Raw genomic sequence first — 21,686 nt, 5'->3', positions numbered from 1 at the left:
GAAGATACAATGATAAATAAGACACAAGTCTGTAAAATATACAGAAACTAAGGGGTGCCGGGGTGGCTCAGTCAGTTGAGTGTCCAACTTTTGCTCAGGTCATGATCTCACAGTTTGTGAATTTGAGCCCCGAGTTAGGCTCTGTGCTAACAGCTGAGTCTGGAGCCTGCTTTGGATTTTGTGTCTCCCTCTCTCTGCCCCTTCCCTGCTCATGCTCTATCTCTCAAAAATAAATAAACGTTAAAAAAAAAAAATATATATATATATATATGTATACACACACACACACACACACACACACATACACACACACAGAAACTTTAATTTCATAGCATTAATCGTATGTTTGAGATGCCCTGGAATTGCTCTGTGAAGTTGAACTGTTCCACATTAAATATATAGTAAGAACTAATAGTTGCTTCTATAAGCTTTGAAAATAAGTTGTCTAAAGCTAGGGTTTCTTCCTTCTAGAAAAGAAACTTAAAAGATTCTTAGGATTTATCACATCTCACCACGATGTCTGGTTATTGAAACCGTTTTTTTTTTTTTTTTAATTTACCATATTATCATTTGATCTTTCGCTAGGGAAATAAATGTTCACTTCTACGGCACCTATAAAAATACTGTTTTTTGGTGAACTGCTAGGTTTGTCAACTTCAGAGACAACCCACTGAAATTGGAAGTAACACTTCCTCCTAGTGAAAGCATAGATGAAGAAGAGGAACGGGAATTATTTGGCCTTCAGTTTATGCATATATATATACAGGAGTCACGGAGAAGAGCAGGTATGAGATTTCTTTATAACACAAGCCAAATATTTGGTAGAATGTGTATATATATATATAAGTTCCTTTATAGATTTCTCATTACATCTTACCTTTTATGTCAAATTTTGTCTCTTGGTCAATATTGTGGAAGGAGGGGCCCCTGGGTGGCTCAGTCGGTTAAGCATCTGGCTTTAGCTCAGGCCATGATTTCTTGGTTTGTGAGTCTGAGCCCCGCAATGGGCTCTCTGCTGTCAGCGTGGAGCCTGCTTTGGATCCTCTGCCTCCCTCTCTCTGCCCCTCCCCTGCTCATGCTCTCTCTCTCAAAAATAAATAAATATTTAAAAAATATATATATTGTGGGAGGAAAAAAAATGAAATTCAAATCTGTTCACAATTTTGATAAAGGCTTGGAGAGAAATTGTAAATATACAGAAAATTTTTCAAGTAGAGACAGGAAACAAATTTATTTGGCCAAGCGCTTGAAGCACAACCAGATGAATGAAGATGTGATTCTTTAAATCTTCACTACCTAATTCTATCAGTTTATTATATATTTCTGTGTACTCATGGACACTACCTTCCCTGTCATTTCTTTTTTCTTTCTACAGTCCACAAATAGCAACACAATATTCTGCCTAGGGATGACTATTAAGAGAACAGATTTTAACCAATAGTTAAAATGTGAGGTTTTGATATATAAATTTCAATCACTTAGTCTCTGATAATTAAGAATTAAATCACTTAACTAAAGCCTTTAACTTAAACCAAGATTAGAAGAAGCCAAAGAAACAATTCTGTTAATAAAAACATTGAAACTAGAGTAATATAAATCATGGTTTTATAATTCACTAAAATGTGAATTTTTTTTGTTTTAAATGTGAAGTTTTTGAATCAAAAGGTTAAATTTATCTTCAGATAGTTACTTTGGAGAATAAGTGTAATCCAAGCAAACAAATGAGTTTTTTAGCTAGAAGAAATCATTTTACCAACATCCAGTGGAGGATGTTAGGAAATGGTCATCTGATCTGTGACAGCAAGTCATAGAAACAATAGCACAGAAAATAGATTGGAGGAAGATAAGTAAAGTTATAGTTAGGGGCTTAGTTTGGGGTATAATTATGTAAGACAGATGGGGACAGAACTGATGATTGAATGATGAGAAAGAGAAGACTCCAAGATTAATCTGTTTTTGGTTAGAGCAACCGGATGGATGGTGATGCTGAGATGGGGAAATGAAGTGTAGAAGCTGTTTGGTGGTAGAAGTGGAAGAGAAGTAAATTGGACATAGTTGTGGGACATGCAGGAAGAGGCAGTTGTGTAGATCCATCTAAAAGTTCCTGAAGGGGTTTGCTGACCCTGCAAATTCAGCAGGTCAAGAGAATACCAATATACATATCCCACATAGTCACTTCCTTAGGATATCGTAGTAAGGGAAATAAACAAGGTCGAGGAAAACAACAATCTCCACGTATAGCTTGTGTAATGACAAACTTACCTGCGCATAAAGTACTTGGAACCATTGTCAGAAACATATCATTAAGTTAAATGCGTGCAGGGCTGTTATCAGTGTAACTCTTATGTGTGTGTATGTATGTTTTATGAAACATAGTTGAGATTATGCCTGTTGTAGAATATTTTTTATTTCTCGGCATAAATTGTTCAATGATGCAAAACAGATTGTAAGACACAAATTAGCATTCCCTGATCCAGTAAAATCATGTAAATTATAGAATGATGTATTACTTTCATTTCTGTTCTTTTGTTTGGGAAGATGAGTAATTAACTTTAGAAATAATCCAACTACCTTACTTTAATAATATTTGCATAAAAATTATAAAAGAGAAAAAAGGTTACAACTTAAGCAGAAATAATAAGACCAACCCTGCCTATTGTTATTAAAAATAGATTTGTGAATTAGTACTATAACACTTAATATTTATTGAGTATTTACATTGTGCTTGGAACTGTTCTAAGCATTTTACATACGTTATCTCATTTGTTACAACAATCTCCTGAGGTAGGTAGTATTATTATCTTCACCCTCATTTAAAAAGGAAAATTGAGGCACAAAGAGATTAAGCAGTTGCTCAAGGTCATACCCTGAGGTGGTAGGGTAGGATCTGAATCTAGGCAGTCTCAGAAAACAAAAGAGATTAAAGTAGAAAGGCCAGGGATTAAAAATGGGCTAGGCTTCTAATTTAGAATTCATGTAATCATAGATCTATTTACAGGATAAAAAAGTTACCTAAGAATATCATTATAGGATCTAAAATTAGTAATTCAGATCTTTGTCTTGGCAAAGGTACCAATGATTAAGACAATTTTTACAAGTAAAGGCAGAAATAATTCAAGAATAATATGAAGAGAGTAACAGTCCTTACCATAGGTTCAGTTTAATATCTGCTTGTGCATAGAAACTGCTTATGAGTTAAATGAGGCCTAAATGTGAAATTGTTTTTGGTTTCATTATCTAATTTCCACTTCATTCCAAATTACTTTCCCCAAAAGGAGAGAATATACTTATAGCTGTACTTACATGTATAAAACTGTCCTTGTTAAAAGATATGATAGCTAATTAACTTCAGAAGTTATCTGCAAATTCGAATTTAATTTGTGAATGAGGTTTATCTGATCTTTTTGGAAATTCTAACTAGGTAATCAATTAAAAAATGAAGTGAAATAGCTTATTTCCCTTGAAAACATCTCTTTAGTTTTGTTGTTTGTCATGGATAAATGCAGCTAATACATAAATACAGGTATGGCTCTGGAAGTCGGAAGGTGAATTCATTAATTGTGAACATCTCTGAATTTGTTTACATTAGAAAAAAATCACAACTGATTATCCTTACCAGATCTAAATGGACAAAAAATCCATACATAAACCAAATTCTCAAATTGGCCCTTGTTATGAACTGATGATTGATCATTACATCTTGAACTTGAGAATTAAAGAGCAGTGAATAAAACCAAGGAAAAATTTTCCAAAATTAATACAAATAGAAAGTTAGTGTGCTGGTTGTGTACTGATATGTTATGTGTGTTTCAGATAACCAAGTCAACTGTTCAACTACTTTACCAATCTCTATGAATACTGACGGATAATATAACTCAAGATGCCCTGCTGAAGAGAATTACTTTGGGAATTTGGTGAACTCAATGTTTGTACTTCTAAAGTAAAAATCAAAGCTATTACCAAAGTTCAATGAGGCTACAACATTTTTTAAAGTTCACATTATCTGCTATGTAAATTATATTTTCATGAATATAAAAATACAATTGAAAAAATTTTTTTTGGTGGAAGACAGAGGTTCAAATTTTCTTTTCCATTAAGCACTTGTTTCTGGTGATGAAGAATGATTTGGTAAAGCAGTTAACAATACATTTTCCAAAGACACTAGAGGATCTGTATAATACTGTAAAGCAGGACTGAAACCTTTCTGCTGTAAATACTCGACTCGGCCTTGGTCAATCAGCAATTTACAAAGATGCCCTATTTTCTTCTTTTCTTCAACAGTAAGGAGCCTAAATCGAATAAACACAAAACATCATTAAAATTTGTAGGAGTTTATGAAAAAATTATTGTAGTCACTTCTGTTTATTGATAAAAGTTGCTAAGTAACCCATGATATACTAGGTGCTATGTTCCATGTTTCCAAGATACATTTTATTTATGCCACAATAAAAGTGTATTTTAACTTATTCTAAAATTGGATGGTAAAATGCATCTTCATCAATAGATTCTTGGTAACATTTATCTAAAAAAAACCTGAAGCAATAACAAAACATTTCTGCCTTAGTGTTGTGCATTTCAAAGTAGTCACTTACCCAGGCAAACTCTCAGTGCTGTCGTCCGTGATTCTGCATCCCCCATCGTCATGCTCTTCACTGTCATCACTGTGCTTATCTTTTCTCTTTGAGGTCACGTTGGAGGCTTCCAAAGATGTTTTTCGCATCCCACAAGTTGCCCAACTACTCATTCGCTGGAAGTAGTGGAAATCCACTGCTCCAAGGCCTAGAGCCCTGAAATATTCTTTGCCCACATAATGTCTCCAATCACACCTGTGGTGACAACAGAGTGCAATAACAATGCCAGCCACAGGGGTCCACTTCTCTGGGACATTTTTCTCATTTCCTTCCTTGGCCAAAGGGTTAATTTCTTTGTCTGTTTTATCATTCTTTCTGCGTTTGGCTAAAGGTTCTTCATTCCTTTCCTCACAACTGGCAGCATAGGTTTCAACCAAACATCGTAATGCAAGATCTGCAAACACAATTATGTGGCCCCCCAAACCACATCATCTTTAAAAATAAGTATTTTTTACATTTATTCAGCAGTATGGCTTCTAAAATCCCAACAATAAAACCTACTTAGCTTTATACTTGTCATAATTCATCCATGAATTATCAATTTGTTCATGTTTGCTGTGTTCTTGTTAGCATCTAATTTTCTCTGGTGACTTATTCTGCATAAAATCTACTTCCCCCCAAAACTGTCTGAAGCTTAAGATCTAGAGTTTGTAAAAACTTTTAGTCCAACTACTTAAACTGGCTCTCATTTTTCCTGCTCTAGCTGAGGAAATGACTTGTACAGAAAAAAATTATTCATCTACACTTACATTTCAGGAAAGTTTTGAGTTTAAGAAACCCAAAGAAAAAAATTGAGGGGTAAGGCATCTGCTGAGATTTAATGTTAGGTGTGAGTCCTGAAATGTAAGGTGTTCACAGCAAAAGCTGATGAGCTGAAGAGTTGAGAAGAGGGAGTCAGACTGTGGAAAGTAGGCCTCACTGAGCAGCCTTACAGGTATTTATGTATTCATTCAGCAGTTAGTTACTGAGTACCTTTTGTGTGCAAGCTTTGCGATGTAACGATGATTATACACATAAACTTAGAGGTGAATGTACTCCAAATTAAAATGAAAATTTTAAACCTAAAAGCTAAACAAATAGATTTTTTGATGAGTAAGACTATTTCCCACTGAAGACCACTATACTGATGACAATACTGGAAAGACCCCAAAATTATGCTGTGAAACCCATATTTTCTGTCTGATTAGACTGGCATGCTGTGCTTAGTCAATCAGAAACATAAATATTTTAAAATTGTATTACCCTAAGATGTCACCAGTGACTATTAAGTGATTTTTTTACTAGTAAATTTAATTCAATATATGAGTTTAAGTCAACAAACATTATTGGGAGAAAGGGATAGCTAATCTATTATTTCATAAACTATTATTTCCTGACAAAATATAGTCAGTCACTGTTTTATTTGTATTAGACCTAAGCAAATGATTTTCAGAAATGTGAATACCCAGAAAAACTATTAAAAGAATGAAGTTATTTTAGAATCAGAAGTAGCTTTAACAATCTATTTCAACCTCTGCTTTACAAAGAACTTAAAGGACAAAGCCACACACCAAAGAAAGGGACAAGGACACACAGCAAAGTGGTGGCCAAGATTATTCATTCACTCAAATGCTTACTGTTTCTATTATATGCCAACCATTGTGTTAGCACATTCCCTGTGCTCAAAAATTTCACAGTCCAGTGGGAGAATTAAACATAGTTAACTAAATTAGCTATTATATAACAAATTGAAACACAATAAGGTAGAGATATGCAGATGGAATGATGATAAACATTATGGAAATTAGAAATTGACACAGTACAGTACATGGGAAAAGTATACAGGCTTTTAATTTGCTGACCAGTAAAGGGGCAAGCAGGGACTAGCAAAGGCTGGAAGGCAGAGGCCACACTGACAGCAGGTTGTCCTGTTAAAGAGCTTGGACTTTAAGCTGTAAGTATTAGGAACTATTGAAGAGTTTTAAGGGGAAAGACATATTAGGTGTGCAGCCAATGGGTCCAAATATTAGTATTTAAAGAACAGGCAGTGGAAGGTGACCATGAGAAAACCAGAAAGAATGGCATAGATGTAGGGGAAGAATCAGACAAGAAGAATCACAAAGGAGAAGGAAACAATTTTAAGAAGGGCAAGCAACTGCAGCAGAGATTTTTCAGTAAGACAGTAGAGTGATGGAGAATTCAGATAGAGTGAATCAAGAGGGGAAAGTGTGGAACAAGGAAAAATGGCCAATATAGATTATACTTTGGAGAAACTTGAGTTAGATGGGTAAGAGTAAATGAGGGTGCTTTTATTCCTCCCCAGGATAGAGTTGGCTTACTTTAGAGGCTTTTCTGAGGGTTAAATGAGATAAGGTACATGAAAGTCCTCTTAAAAACTATGAAGGACAACACAGATATACAATATTCAAAGCCATTTCTGGCCAAATTGAGTAACATTTTATGGAGGCTCCAAGATTCCCGGATGGGAGATGAGGAAATCAGCAGGAGCCAGGAAGAAGACGTAACAGTAGTTAACACTCATTGAATACTAATATGCGCCAGATACTCACATGTAACCTGGTAAGTTATATGTTATTATTCCTGTTTTACAGATGAGATAACCAAAGCTCAGAAAGGTTATGTAATTTGCCAAGGTTACACAGCACAGCTGAATCCCAGACTATCCGATGCTCTTTCTACTTTACCATGCTACACCTGACAAATCTAAGTGCTAAGATAAGATCTTAGATTTTTTACCTAGCATTTCTTTTTTCATTTTCCCCAGAATCCTGGTACATAACCATATTCTGGTGGGAGAGGTTTCAGAATCCTTCCCAAGCAACTCCTCAAAAAACTCAGTAGCTTCTGGGGTGGAATTATACAGTCTCCATAAATGATTTGTCTCCTTTTCGGTTGAAATATAACCCAAAGTCTCATGACTCAGTATTTACACAAAAAACTCTTAATTCATCCTGTCAAATGGCCAAAATGAGCAGATAAATAAGAAAATGCTATATTTGATATAACACAGGGCCAGTGCTACTATGAAAATTAATGAGTTTAAGCATAAGTGGTATAAACTACTCAAGAGACTATTTCAATGTTTGGGACCATATAAAGCTAAAACTTAATGTGCTTGTCTAGTATGTAAACATCATTAGTATGTTTACGTACCTGTTGCCACACCACACAGATGCTTTCCAATTCCTACCACGGGTAGTTTTTCTTTGCTTAGCAAAGGAATCTTGTCTGTAATAAAAGTAAATGAGAACCGAGTTAGCTCTCTTCTGAGATAAGGCATTCACATGGCATTCTAAAAGAGAGAACCAATTTGAACCTTTAGATTTTAGGGCGTGAAGAGACTGAAACAAAAACTTCACTTTATTGCTGATGAATGAGAGACTCAAAGATGTAGTGACCTGATAAATACCAGCCAGAATTAGAATTAAAGTTTCTTTCTTCTTTTCTTCCCTTTTCTTTCCCTCTCGCCTTTCCTCTCAAGTTAAAGTTTCTTGACTCTTAGGCCAACGTTATTTCTTACATACTGACCCAGGACTTTCCTCTGTAGAAGCCTTTTTTTGCTAAATATTATTAACACATTGATAAAAGAACTCAAAACTTTCCCTGCTAGAAGATGTATTTTGAACAAATAATACACATGATAAACATATATTAATAATATGTATTATAACATATTATATTTGATATTATAACCGTATTATATGTTATATAGTTTTAAATATATCTTCATGTTCAAAAATAAAATGTTTTCTTAAGCTTTTCACATTATTTTGAAAAAAAGAAAATATTCATAACAGTCCTGAAAAAGTAAAAAAAAAAAACAAAAAAAGTCCACAAGGTAATGCAGTAAAACGTACTACATTCGTTATGGCCTCCATTTTTTCCCCATTCATTTTCCTTTTTCTAAGATTCCGAAATGAAAAGTATGCTTCCCACTACAAATCCAGCCACAGCACCTAGTACAGTGGAACAGTCCAATGGAAGTACTTAGTAAATTCAACTTTTCTGTTGCTTGCTTTCAAATGTATTATATTACATGCCAGGAGAAATTGGTACCAAGTGGAATAGTTTGCCTGTGTCAGGGAAGATAGAAGTTTAAATTAAGATAGTTCAAGAGACTTACCATCAGTTAGGGTGAAGGGAAAGGGTGTCTAAGAAAGCGCTTCTGCTTTATGCTTGAAAATTACCTCATTTCCTCTCTCCCCTATTTCTTTGGGCTTGGAAAATAGAACAGATGAACTTCTGGGAAATGATGGTAGATTGAATACAAGTATCTGGTTTGCTCCCTCCCAAAACTCTACCAAAATGAGAATTAAAGGATTTCTGAAAAGGTATAAACTCACAAAATCTGAAAGAGGTCAAAAGGAGACAAAAGTGGGAAAGGCTGAGAATTAACCAAATTTATTCCACAAATCTTCAAAAGGCTTAAGAATTGGGGGTATCAGGTACCTTGGAAGTGGAGCTGAGTAGCTACAATAGTGTTGGTGGAAAGTCTACTTAAGTAGTCAGATCCCCACCTCATAGCTACTTGGTGAGTACCTCTTTCCCACTTGGTAGAAGACTATGCATGAATTATCTGGAGCATCAGGAGGTCAGTGGATTGAGGGACAATAGGAAGTTGAGAGTTGAAGTATGGTAAAGGAGCAGGAATAAGTGAGTTGTGCATATGGATTTCCCCACTGGGTCCCAGAATGTTTGCAATCAGATCTTTAACCTGTAGGTAGGTGATCAGAAGATTCTCCTCTGTGGAATCTGACCAACTCAAGAGGAAAGATCACATCTTAGGCAGATCACCCCAAAGTGGAGCTCAGAGTCAACAATTCCACCTGAGGACTTGGAGTGCTGAGTCCCTCAATCCTAAGAACATACCATCAAGGAGCACTAGCTGTTTAAGGCCAGCCTCTAAGTTGAAAGAGACAGACCAAAACAAATGGAAAAGAGCAAATTGGTGAAAGCAGATTATGAAGGGAGAATAATTCTTAAAAACCATTATTAATATCCTCAGAAAGGTAAGATATGGCAATTAAGAGAAAAGAACAAGATATAATAAAGGTAAATTCAAAGAAAAAAATTTTAGAAATGAAAACTATGATAGGAGAAATTAATTGGGAAAATTTTAGAAAGTATAGAAAAGAGACCAAAAGACATAAAACAAAGAATTCAAGAGGAGTAGAAAACCATCCCAGTAGGTCTAATAGCTAAATCATGAGAAAAAAAAATTTTTGAGACAGAAAGAGTATGCGAGAGAGGCAGAGAGAGAGAGGAAGATAGGCTCTGAACCACCACTGCAGAGTCTGATGTGGTGCTTGAACCCATGATCTGAGATCGTGACCTGAGCCAAAACCAAGAGTCAGATGCCTAAACAACGGAGTCACCCAGGCACCCCAAATCATAGGAATTCTTATGTAAAGGGAGAAAAGAGAAAGTGGTGTAGAGAAAATCATGAAAGAAAGAATGCCATGGAAATTTCCCAGAAAGCTGAGAGTACTAGAATCTCTAAATCCGGATTTTTCATCTTTGGCATTATGGACTTTTTGGCCCCAATAATTTTGTTGTGGGGAGCTACTCTATACCTTACAGGATATTTAGCAGGCCTCTGGTCTAGGAAGCTCTCTGGCCTGTATTAGATGCCAGCAGCATACCCACAGCTATGACAACCAAAAATGTCTCAGACATTGCCAAAGTACCCTGGTGGACAAAATGGGCTCCAGTTGAGAACCTCTGCTATAAACGGAAGAGTCCAGCACAATAGATAAAAATATAACCACATGAAGGCACATCCCTGTGAAAATTCATAACACTGACAACAAAGAAGGGCCTATAAAATTTCAACAGAAAAGCAGATCACATACAAGGGAACAAGATTCAGAATGGCACTGAATGTTTAAACAATACTAGCAGAATAAACTTTCAAAATTCTAAAGGAAAATGATTTTCAGCCTTGAAATACAAATCCCCAGGCAAGTCAAGTGTAAGGCAAAATAAAAGATATTTTCGGACAAGGCAAGGTCTCAAATGCATTGTTTCTCAGGAAGCTATAGGAAGAGGTGCTCTGCCCGAAGAAAGAGTAACTCAACAGAGGAAGATGTGGGAAAAAATATGGAAAAAGAAATTCCCATCCAGAGAGTCGAAGAAATCCCTAGGATGAGACTGAAGAGAGTTTTAATGCTGATCATTGTGCGCCAAGAACAGAGGGCATCCAGTCTGGACTGGAACATGTCTGAAGGATACAGGGGAGAATTATTTTAGGAAGATGGAAAGTAATAGAATACTTGATGAATGTATTACAACAAATACATTTTTAAAAGACCAAGTAAACAAAATTATAAATTATTAATTTATCAACAACAACAAAAAACTGTACAGGAAAAAGTAATTTAATACATGTTCCTGTGATAAAAAAAAATGATGATTTAATCTTTAGTGCATATTAGAAATATGAGGAATGGGAAGTGTTTGCACTTGAGGTGGGGCAGGAGTAGAAAATCTTTATCTTCCACTGGGAAAAACCAGCAGATAATTGTTGAAAAAAAAAAAAGGAGCAGCAAAAACAAAAGCCTGTTGTTAGACACTTGAGATAAATATAAAAATTCACCTGTAAGAGGTAAATGTGGTTGGATTTAAAGAGAGAACCATGGCAGGGAGGAAGTGGTTGGTGCTGTTTTTATAAAAACTTGAGAACTTGTAGCACTATTTGACTCTTGACCACACATATGTAAGTTTAAGAAAAGCCCAAAAAAGAAAAACAATAAATGAAGAAAAAACAAAGGGGGGATGTCTCTGGTGAACTCTTTCAATAGAAACTTCCTGTTCTTTCTCTTTCCCTAAAATGATGAATAGTCACTTCCAACCGTGCCCCCAGGAAGAGAAGTCCTCTAACTGAATGTCATCTTCTCATTTCAAAATTACCTTTAATCCCTCTCAGTGTGTCATTAAGTCTTTTATTTTCAAAATTAAGAAAAAGCCAAAGTATGGAAGTCTGCAGATCATGACCTGAGCCAAAGTCAGACACTTACTTGACCAAGTCACCCAGGCGCCCATATGATTCACATTTTCACTGGTGGCTATATTTTTAGGTTAGGTCATTGTTTAGCAGGAGAGAGATTTTTCAACTGGTACAAATTCTAAAAGGGCAGTAGTGAACTAGATTGTAGATATTTGCTCCCTATTAATCTCTCTTATTTTGGTTTAAAATATGGAATGGGGGCACAGAGTGGGCACAGAATAGTCATATAGAACTAGAAATATGGTAGGCTACTTTTCAGTATGCTTAATAAGAATTCAACACCCACCATAAAAACTTGTCTAGAATTTTCAATTTTAGAAAAGTAATATACTCAGTTAAATAATTTTAAATACAGTGATTTATATATAAATGCTGGGTTGCTTCACAAAGCTGTATTAATTAGTGGGATGGAAGAGGTTACTAGGACATGTCTATATTAATATGAAAAACTACAAAAAGGTACAGAAAGGCACAAAGAGTAGGACTGAAGGGGGTGTGTGTGTGTGTGTGTGTGTGTACAAAATGGGACTTGTATACAGAGAGATGAATTATTTCCTTTGCTACTTTCTAGAAAGTATCTTTTGCCATCAGCTAGACAAAGAACTACCTTAATTCTTTAACAGTTTAGGTAAAGTCATGTTAATTATAGGTAGAAGGCTAGTGTATGGTATGAACAGACTCATAATTAAACAAGACAAACAAATAATATAGGGACATATTATTAACACTTTTAAACTCTTTCCTAAAATGACACTTCATTTCTAATTGATACTGAAACCCATTTTAAAAAGTTCCAACCCTGGGGTGCCTGAGTGGCTCAAGTCGGTTGAGCGTCTGACTCTTGATTTTGGCTCAGGTTGTGATCCGAGGGTTGTGGGACCGGGCCCCGTGTCAGGCTCCATGCTGAGCGTGGATGGAGCTTGCTTAAGATTCTCTTTCTTTCTCCCCCTCTGTCCCTCTCCCTCGCTTGCATGCTTGCTCTATTTAAAAAAAAAAAAAAAAAAAAAAAAGGGAAAAAAGTTCCAACCCTAATTCAATTTACATTCATTCAAATGTTAGATATAACATTTTATGTTAACAACGCATTAATTTTAGTTTGTCTTCACTGAAGCACTGTTCTGCATGATTGGATTTCTAAGCAACCCTCAGAATTTGAAACTTCTATGATTTATGGTAGAGCAACTGAAAGTTATGCAACTTACTCAAACACAAGTGCTGAATATCAATTTGAAGTCTCTCAAACACTGAATTTTTCTTCCTGTGTTTGCCATCTACCTGCACAAAAATAACATTGTCATAACAATGGTTTTTTATATTTAAAAAGATTTCTATTTGTTTTCAAAATTTGGAGGAAATAATTTCCCATCTTATTTTTTAATACTTAAAAAACAGAATCACTAATTAAAAAATTTAAGATTATATATTCTTTGATGAAAACTCTAAAACAGTATCATACATTTTTAAAAGCCTCGAAAATTTTACAAATTTTTATGTATCATTATTTCCTTTAACTCTAAAATGTCCCAATTCACTGATGAAGGAACTAAGGTTCAAAGATGTTAAGTGACTAACCTAAGGTTATTTGCCAGCTCCTTTGCCTTTGCTAGCCCATAATACACTATTTTTGGCTCATTCCGTTTACTCTCTCTGAAAGATCACAATCACCATTCTGATCTATGTCTATGTGCCTATGACTTACAAATCTACACTGTGGCCCAGATCTTTTTGATGAGCACCAGGCACATACCCAGTTGTGAACTAGAAAGTTCTACTTCAACAGCAAAATCATTCAAAACTAAACTCATCATTTCTCTCTCCGAACCTATTCTTCCTCTTCTCCTTGTATATTCCCTATTTCGGGTAAAAGGCACCACAAGTCACTTAAAGCCATAAAGTGTCACCCGAAATAACTCCTCTCTCATACTTAATGACTAATAAATCAACAAGTCTCCTTGCTTCCAAATACTTAGCATTTCTCACACTTTTTTTCTCTTCTCCATCCTACTGCAACAGCCTCAGCTCTGGCTCATGTCTTACTTGAATTACCGGATAATTAATCTTATCATTAATCTCTCATTAATCTTCTGCTATATCTTTAATGGTACTGTTAGGATGAACTTTTAAAAAGCCTTTCTTGGGGCGCCTGGGGGCTCAGTTAAGCATCCGACTCCAGCTCAGGTTATGATCTCGTGGTTTGTGGGTTCGAGCCCCGCGTCGGGCTCTGGGCTGATGGCTCAGAGCCTGGAGCCTGCTTCCAATTCTGTGTCTCCCTCTCTCTGTCCCTCCCCCGTTCATGCTCTCTGTCTCAACAATAAATAAACATTAAAAAAAAAAATTTAAAAAGCCTTTCTTGGGGCACCTGGGTGGTTCAGTCAGTTGAGTGTCTGACTTTGGCTCAGGTCATGACCTCATGGTTTGTGGCTTTATGCCCTATGTTGGGCTCTGTGCTGACAGCTTGGAGCCTGGAGCCTGCTTTGGATTCTCTCTCTCTCTCCTCTCTCTCTCTCTCTCTCTCAAAATAAACAGTAAAATAATAAAATAAAACAAAACAGTAAAAAGCCCTTTTAGTTTCTTCACCAACTTTACATTTACATATTCTTTCAATCTCCTCTCAGCAGTTATTTCCTCTAGGAAACCTTCTGTGACCCACACTACACTAAGGCTGGTGTTCTATCTTCATGCTCCTAAGGGCTTCTGGTACTCACCATTATCGTAAGAGGCTTATTAGCAAACTGAACCGAAATACTCGTAAGTCTACCCCCTAGATGTAAGCTTCTCAAAGACAAGAACTAAACTTGTTCCCCTGTATCCCCAGCATGTAGCCGGCTAAAGTCAAATGCCTTCCCTTGGCATAAAATATGACACCTTCCAGAGTCTAGCCCTCCTCTCCCACCTCATCACCACTGAACTCTACTTGGAACCATGCATTCCCATCATAGAGAAATGTTTCCATGTTTCCCTGTTGTTTCAGGTATTTGGTTACGTTGTTCATACTTCCTAGAATGCTTCTTAAACCCTCTATCTAGGAAATGTGATTCTCCTTTCAAGACAGAGCTCAGGCATCACCTTTCCTATATAGCCATTTGCATCCCTTCCCTGAAATAAAACATGTCACTCCCTCTTCTGAACCTACACTGTACTTTGTACAGTTTTTTTTTTCATGTTTTGATACTTCTCTATAATTCATTTGTCTTTCCTTTCTAAATATAATAATAGAGCGAGGGACTTGTCTTGACTTCCACTCAATGTCTATCATGGTGCCTAATGGTATGTTCAGTAAATGTTAACTGAATGAATAGTTAGTAGGTGGCACAGGTAGGTTAGGACCCAAGACTTTTAACTCCTAGCTTGAGCTTGACCCTTTCCACATATTTTCTTATCTCTGCAAATAGTTTTAAGAACTCAGCTCAATGGACTATCAAAATTTAGATTAAAAAATGACCTTCAGTTTAGGTCATGAATATAATCAGAATAAAAATACATCAATTAATGCAAAACATTCATTTCTTTTTTTTTTTTTAATTTTTTTTTCAACGTTTATTATTTTTGGGACAGAGAGAGACAGAGCATGAACGGGGGAGGGGCAGAGAGAGAGGGAGACACAGAATCGGAAACAGGCTCCAGGCTCCGAGCCATCAGCCCAGAGCCTGACGCGGGCTCGAACTCACGGACCGCGAGATCGTGACCTGGCTGAAGTCGGACGCTTAACCGACTGCGCCACCCAGGCGCCCAAAACATTCATTTCTTAAAACGACGTGTTTCTCAGTATCATTCTTTCTTTCTTATTTTTTTTTTAATAAGAAAGTGCAGCTTGGTTATTAATATACTGTCATGGTTTCACTTGCCTTGAATCTCGTGGTCACTTTTCTACTAGGATGAAGTGAACTTTTTCAGCATCTTTTAAGGCAATATCAACCCAATGAGACAATTTTCCTTTTCCTGCTCCAAACTCAACAAAACATCTTCTGGACCAAGTAACTTTAATTTTTCAATGTACCTAAAATAGAAGCCTGCAAACTTCACAAGATTATTTTATAAACTAGAGCAAACACATTTGGCTCAAGGGGGAAAACATCAAGGTAATTTCTACATATGGCAGCATGTGCACATTGGTAATTTTTTGTTTGGCTTTAAATTTTTTCTCTTGCTTTAAGATTTTAAAACAGTACTCAGAACCATATCCATGCCAAAGTTTTTAATATATGTTTCCACATATTTTTGAAATGGAAAGATTCTGTACTCTGAAAGATAAATTAAACAAAATCTCATTAATAACTATATTTAGAAAGAATGTTAGCTTTTGACAAATGAACAAAAGGCCAATTTTAGCACAGTTACTATGGCCTAAACATACCTGCTGTTTCAGGTGTTTGGTTGCAGAATCACCATTTTTAGGGTCATTAAGGGCATCATGCAATGCTGGATGGGACATAATTTGATCTTTAAGTGTAGAGTTCAAACCTGTGCCAAATATAAGCACAATAGCTTAAGCAACCAAACATGAAACCGTAGGGCTCTGAACAATGGTAGTAATATTTTTTAAACCACATTGGTATCAACTCATAAAGCACCTAATTATTCCAAAAATTTTAACTTGCAACTGGAGGCAGACTTACCTTCGCTTGCTCTCCGCAATTTCTTAATTAAGTTTTCCAACTGCTCTTCAGAGAGAGAAGAAATTGGAACCTATATACAAGAATGGGGTATGAGCTGGTTTGGGAACTAACCATCACTAATATATGGATTCTATAGAAAATACATTCTAAATTCAAAACAATTAATTTATTCCAACAAAAAGTGGAACATAGCTTATTCCCAGTGTGGAGACAGCTTACAAACCCTTTTAAAATTAATCTTAAATCAAGTACTATCATTGTTCAGGTATTTCTGTTTCATCTTTAAGCCTCCTTTATATCTTGAATAAAGAAGTCCTTAATAAAACAAAACCACAACAATACTGTTATTAATGTGAAGAGCTCACAAAAATTAAGCTGAAAAACTGATACTTCTCTTTTTCCCATACCCTGTACCTGCCATCCTCCCTTTCTCCCATTTAGGAATAAAATAATCACTGAGCACCTACTGCGGTCCTTAATTTGCTTTCGGTGTCAAGGATTCACCATAGCAGAGAACACAACAAAAATCTCTATGTCCTCATGGATCTTATATTCTAGTGAGTCATTATCTGAATAAATGTGTATAGTCTAAAGAAACTCATTAGTAATTTTTGTTAAAGTTTTCACCTGTCTATAGCATATAGACTGAGGTTGTCAATTTTGCGTATGGTGTAAGAGTAAAAAACAACAAAGTACCAACTATATACGGCTATTTAGCAGAGAAGCAGTAGGTCCAAAAGCAGATAAGATATAGATATTACAAAGCTTTAGGTCTGGTTTCTTCTATTTTATGTATTTTTGTGTGATATAATAAATATCTTTAATTTTTTTTATTAAACGGTGGGAACAGCTCACCCTTTATTGTCAGTGTCACCTATAGTTCTGTCCTTAGTCTCATGCTCTATCACCTGCTACCTCTTGAGTCTCCTCTTCTACTCAGCTCTCCCCTTATATTCTATACTCCAGTCATGTGCAATGCCCAATCCCAGACAAGGCTATCAGCTCTCTCACTTCTAGGCCCTTACATATGTTTTTTTTCCCTGTCTGGCAGGTTCTCCTTTGACCTGTAGGTCTCATATGTGATACTCCTTCAGAGAAGCCTCCTCACTCCTTTCCCATCTCTTTCACCCCCTATTTCTCCCCAAAAAAGGATTAGGTTCATCTCCTTTATTCTTTCATAGCACTCTGTACTTAATCAATTTTAACATAGACAATATTGTATTTTTTGTCTCTCCCACTAGACTGTAATGTTCTTATAGCCAGGGTGCTTGGTACAATGTCTGGCATAAATGTTCAATTAATATCTGTGGAATAAACAAGTTCCTCCCTCACCCTTCTAATCTCTTACCCTGGGTAACTTAAAAATCCAAGGCCTATAACCTGTATGTATTTGACCTCCAAATTAACTATTCTACTGACTTTCAGACTCACATATCCAACTCTCAGTTTTTAGTCACTGAGTTTTATTGATTCTGCTACCTAAATAATTCTTGCATTTATTCTCTACCCTTTTCTATTCTCTTTCATTTAGTCTCTTATCATGTCCCACCTGGATTTCAGCAACAGCCTTTAACTAGTCATTCTAATTCCAAGCCATCCTCCCACACTGCTCTGAAAGTTTTGTAAGAGGTAAATATGGCCATTCCATTCCCTAGCTTAAAATCTTTCAGTAGTTCCCCACATCTTTCAGAATAAAGTCCAAGTTCCTTGAAAGTCTCAATGTAGTTTCTCAATTTCTGCCTTTGCACATACAGTTCTTTCCACCTAGAAGGCCTCCTCTTCCTTTTCTTTGCCAAATCAAGACTCAGCTCAAGTGTTTTTCTCTCTGGGAAGTTTTTCTTGACCCCTTGGCTATAATTTTAAGTTTTATACAAGTCTGTGCTCTTATCACATATTTACTTCTTTGATTGAACTTATTAAATAATATCCCTTATTTACAAGTTTACTTTCAAACTCCTTAAAGGCGGGGACCATATTTTATTGAAATAAATTTAGTAAGCACTAAATAAATATTTTGAATAAATTGTGAAATTATTTTCTAAATGACACTCCTGTTGCATAAAATTCTATTATCTGAATTAGGACTACAAGTGGATTCATAGTCTATATATATACTCAAATGCATTTACTACATTCAAGTCTCCTGAGGCCAGAGCCTTGTTAAATATTCACATTTGTAATCAACTAAGTACACATAAACATTATATACCACACATTTCACCACTCAGTTTTACTGATCAAACACTTACAGGTTTTGGCTTCTCTCTTGAGTTACACTTTTTCAAATGTTTTGCTAGTTGATCTTCATATACTGTGCTAAATTTAAAGAGAAAATTATTTAAAATAAGACTTGTGACAGTTAATCTTTCTAGCATAGAAAAACCCTTATCTGACCCATACTTACTGTTTTGGATCTAAAGGACACAGAATTCTCTTCCGAGCATTTTCTTCCTAATAAAGAAAAATGATGTATTTATTTGTATAAAAAAAATATCACGTTTGTTGCTTACAGATACTAAATATAATTTCAGTGTAATCATAAGCTTATGCATTCCCAAAACAAGGTAAGGAAACCTTAAAAGGACATTAATAAAACACTGACAAAATCAGGTCACAGAGTTTGACAACAAAAATCTCCAACATAGCTGGTTTATGTATACATGAGCAAATACTGCTTTGGACAACAAGGGTTTATAACTTCAAATAGGTTATAGAGAAAGTCTACTTATGGAATTTTGAATCTATAATAGCACTGACTATAATTTGCACTATTACTTTAGGCACCCCGAAGAAAAATCTGCTGCCGATTTAAAATATGACATGTGATGGATTTTAAGGTGCATTCTGATTTCAGAGATGTTAAAATGTGAGAAAAAGAAGTTATCTTAGAAACAATAAAATATGGTATTTTAACCATTTGGTATGTGGCCATAATCCTACTGACTTTGCAAGTTTTCAGTATAGCAGAGCTATAGCCCATTTGTTTCTAAGTTACGTGAATTTAACTACATGTGCTAGAAAAAAACCAAAGGAGAATTAATAGTGCTAGCAATTCTATTCAATATTCTTATGAATCTGTATGCAACAGGATAGTGTAATAGTTAAAACCATAGGTCAGTAGGATTGCCTAGGATTGATCTATCAACTTCTAACTCAATGACCTGAGGTAGGCTCATTGCCTCATCTAAAAGATGAGAGTATGTCTCACCTCCTAAGGCTTGTAAGAATTAAGTGAGCTAATATTAAAAGTACATTTAAAAAACTGCTTGGTGGGGCGCCTGGGTGGCGCAGTCGGTTAAGCGTCCGACTTCAGCTCAGGTCACGATCTCGCGGTCCGTGAGTTCGAGCCCCGCGTCAGGCTCTGGGCTGATGGCTCAGAGCCTGGAGCCTGTTTCCGATTCTGTGTCTCCCTTTCTCTCTGCCCCTCCCCCGTTCATGCTCTGTCTCTCTCTGTCCCCAAAATAAATAAACGTTAAAAAAAAAAAAAAATTAAAAAAAAAAAAAAACTGCTTGGCATGTCGTGGGCCATATAGTAAATGCTAACTGTTCACTGTTATTAACAATTCTTTTTTCAGTTTATTTCAGTTCTGAATGCCTCCCAGTATACCCATGAAATGACTGAATTTCATGGGAAAGCTAAGAGACTTTTCAATATTTTTTGAAAAACTGTGCATTATTCTTCCTTATTTGCTGACTCTAAAATACAACCTCCATGAAAAGGGAAGACTCTACGTTGACTCCCCAAAGCCTAACCATAGAGTTGGGGGAAAAAAGCACTTTTATTATTTGGGTTTAGAAACTGGGTTTCTCAACCTTGGCGCTACTGACATGTTGGGCTGGGTAATTCTGTTTTGTGGGGGGCTGTCCTCCACATCATAGGATATTTCGCAGCATCTTTGGCTTTATCTATTAGGTGCCAGGAACACTCTCCTCAGTTGTGACAACCAAAATGTTGCAAACATTGCCAAGGGTCTGCTGGGGGGCAAAATCACCTCCAGTTAAGAAGCAGTGGGTAAGAAAACAACAACAAACAGTGGGTAAATATGTGTACAAGTGGTCTCAACTACATATGATACTTAAGACAAAAAGATGGAAACATACACCCCATTATATCATAAATCACAGATTCAGTAGGATGCCACATTGAAAACCAAATCGTGTCATGCAAAGTGTTTTCACTTATCTTGCAATTTTTCTTCAAGGGACCAATAACAACACTCCTTCCTCTCCAGGAATACCAATCAGCTTGTAAGGATCTAGTCATATTCTACTACTGTCACCAACTGCATTCATCTTCCAGATGTCTCATTAAGGTGAAGTAGAAGGTTTCAGAGTGAGAACAAAACTTTCTTCTATCAGAAATCCCATTTTTTGATCAAGGGATGTTTATCTCATCTTTAAATATGTAAGTGGACTGCGCAGTTTAAATACGTGTTCGAAGGTCAACTGTATATCGTTTGACAGTACAATTATATGTATAACTGTATTATCAAACTAAACTGTACCCTTCCTGTTACCGATTTGAAAAAGAGCCAATTCTTACATGATTTTAAATCTTTCCTTACCCCTTTCAGCAGTTATGTTACTTTCAAAAGATTGTACTCTAAGTAAATATTTCTTACGTTTTTATTTTAATCACTCGGTGCTCATTAGAAGTGCACTCCTTAATCCCCATCACCTGTTTCACCCATCTCCTCTTTGGTAACCATCAGTTTGTTTTCAACAATTAAAGACTCGTATGTATAAATAAATTTTTTTCAAAAGTTTCTCAACCGCATTCACAAAGAAGTGATTATCACTCACAAAACAATCAGAACACAATTAGTGAAACCTTGGGATCTTTGACCACTATTCTTTCTAAACTACCTTTACCCTCAGGAAAGGGGAGAGTGGGCGGAGTGTAAGAGACGGTGGTCTGGCGTAAAATTAAGATCTAGTATTGCCAAGAGTTAGGATCAAAATGAACGGGTTACTACTGGCGCTGCTCTACTTAGTACAAGAAACCACTGCACTTCACTAAGACTCATCATCGCTCCTTAGGGAGAGCAGGACTGCGCTTAGTACAGGAAAATCTAGAATATCCAGGGTGACAGCAGAAATCTGTCAGAGGCGAGGGGCCGGACCAAGAAACTTATTTCCAACTCTCGAGAGGGTAGGGTAATACCAGACCTCCGCGGCTCCAGCGTGTTCCCCACAGAACCTTTTCCCCGCTGCCACCACCATCCTGCAGAACCGCTTCTTCTTTTCTACGTAGTAACTGCATCGACCCTCAGCTGGAAAGTCAGTCGTGTGGGGGGTCGACGCAGAAGCCGCCATAATTCAGGGTTCGTTTGGGATGGCAAACATTAGGCGAAGGGAAGAAAAGTTCTCCGCTTCCCTTGGGTCCTCTTCCCTTAACAAATATGGCCACCTCGAGTCCCGCCACGCAGGCTA

General features: G+C 36.4%; 2 protein-coding genes across 2 annotated transcripts in view; one reads left to right on the top strand and one right to left on the bottom strand.

Annotated features, from left to right (window-relative positions):
- Nucleotides 1-4,468, top strand: part of LRRC39 (leucine rich repeat containing 39) — a 20,780-nt gene extending 16,312 nt beyond the window's left edge. Inside the window, exons 8-9 of the mRNA XM_030324321.1 lie at nt 646-785; nt 3,814-4,468. Of these exons, the coding sequence (XP_030180181.1) occupies nt 646-785; nt 3,814-3,869 (196 nt within the window). The 3' untranslated portion in view covers nt 3,870-4,468. The remainder of the gene's footprint in view (nt 1-645; nt 786-3,813) is intronic.
- On the bottom strand, nt 2,388-21,686 carry TRMT13 (tRNA methyltransferase 13 homolog). Its single transcript, XM_030324323.2, is given in 14 exon segments — nt 2,388-4,289; nt 4,593-5,025; nt 7,785-7,859; nt 12,840-12,912; nt 15,483-15,497; nt 15,500-15,620; nt 15,622-15,647; nt 15,992-16,098; nt 16,254-16,324; nt 16,509-16,541; nt 16,543-16,568; nt 18,503-18,569; nt 18,658-18,704; nt 21,423-21,686. Coding segments are annotated over 14 exon segments (1,437 nt in total). The 5' UTR covers nt 21,570-21,686; the 3' UTR covers nt 2,388-4,093.

The sequence above is a fragment of the Lynx canadensis genome, chromosome C1, assembly GCF_007474595.2.
Source record: "Lynx canadensis isolate LIC74 chromosome C1, mLynCan4.pri.v2, whole genome shotgun sequence".
Classification (NCBI taxonomy): Eukaryota; Metazoa; Chordata; class Mammalia; order Carnivora; family Felidae; genus Lynx; species Lynx canadensis.
Note: the sequence above shows the minus strand (reverse complement) of the source record. Positions and strands in the feature narration are given on the sequence as shown.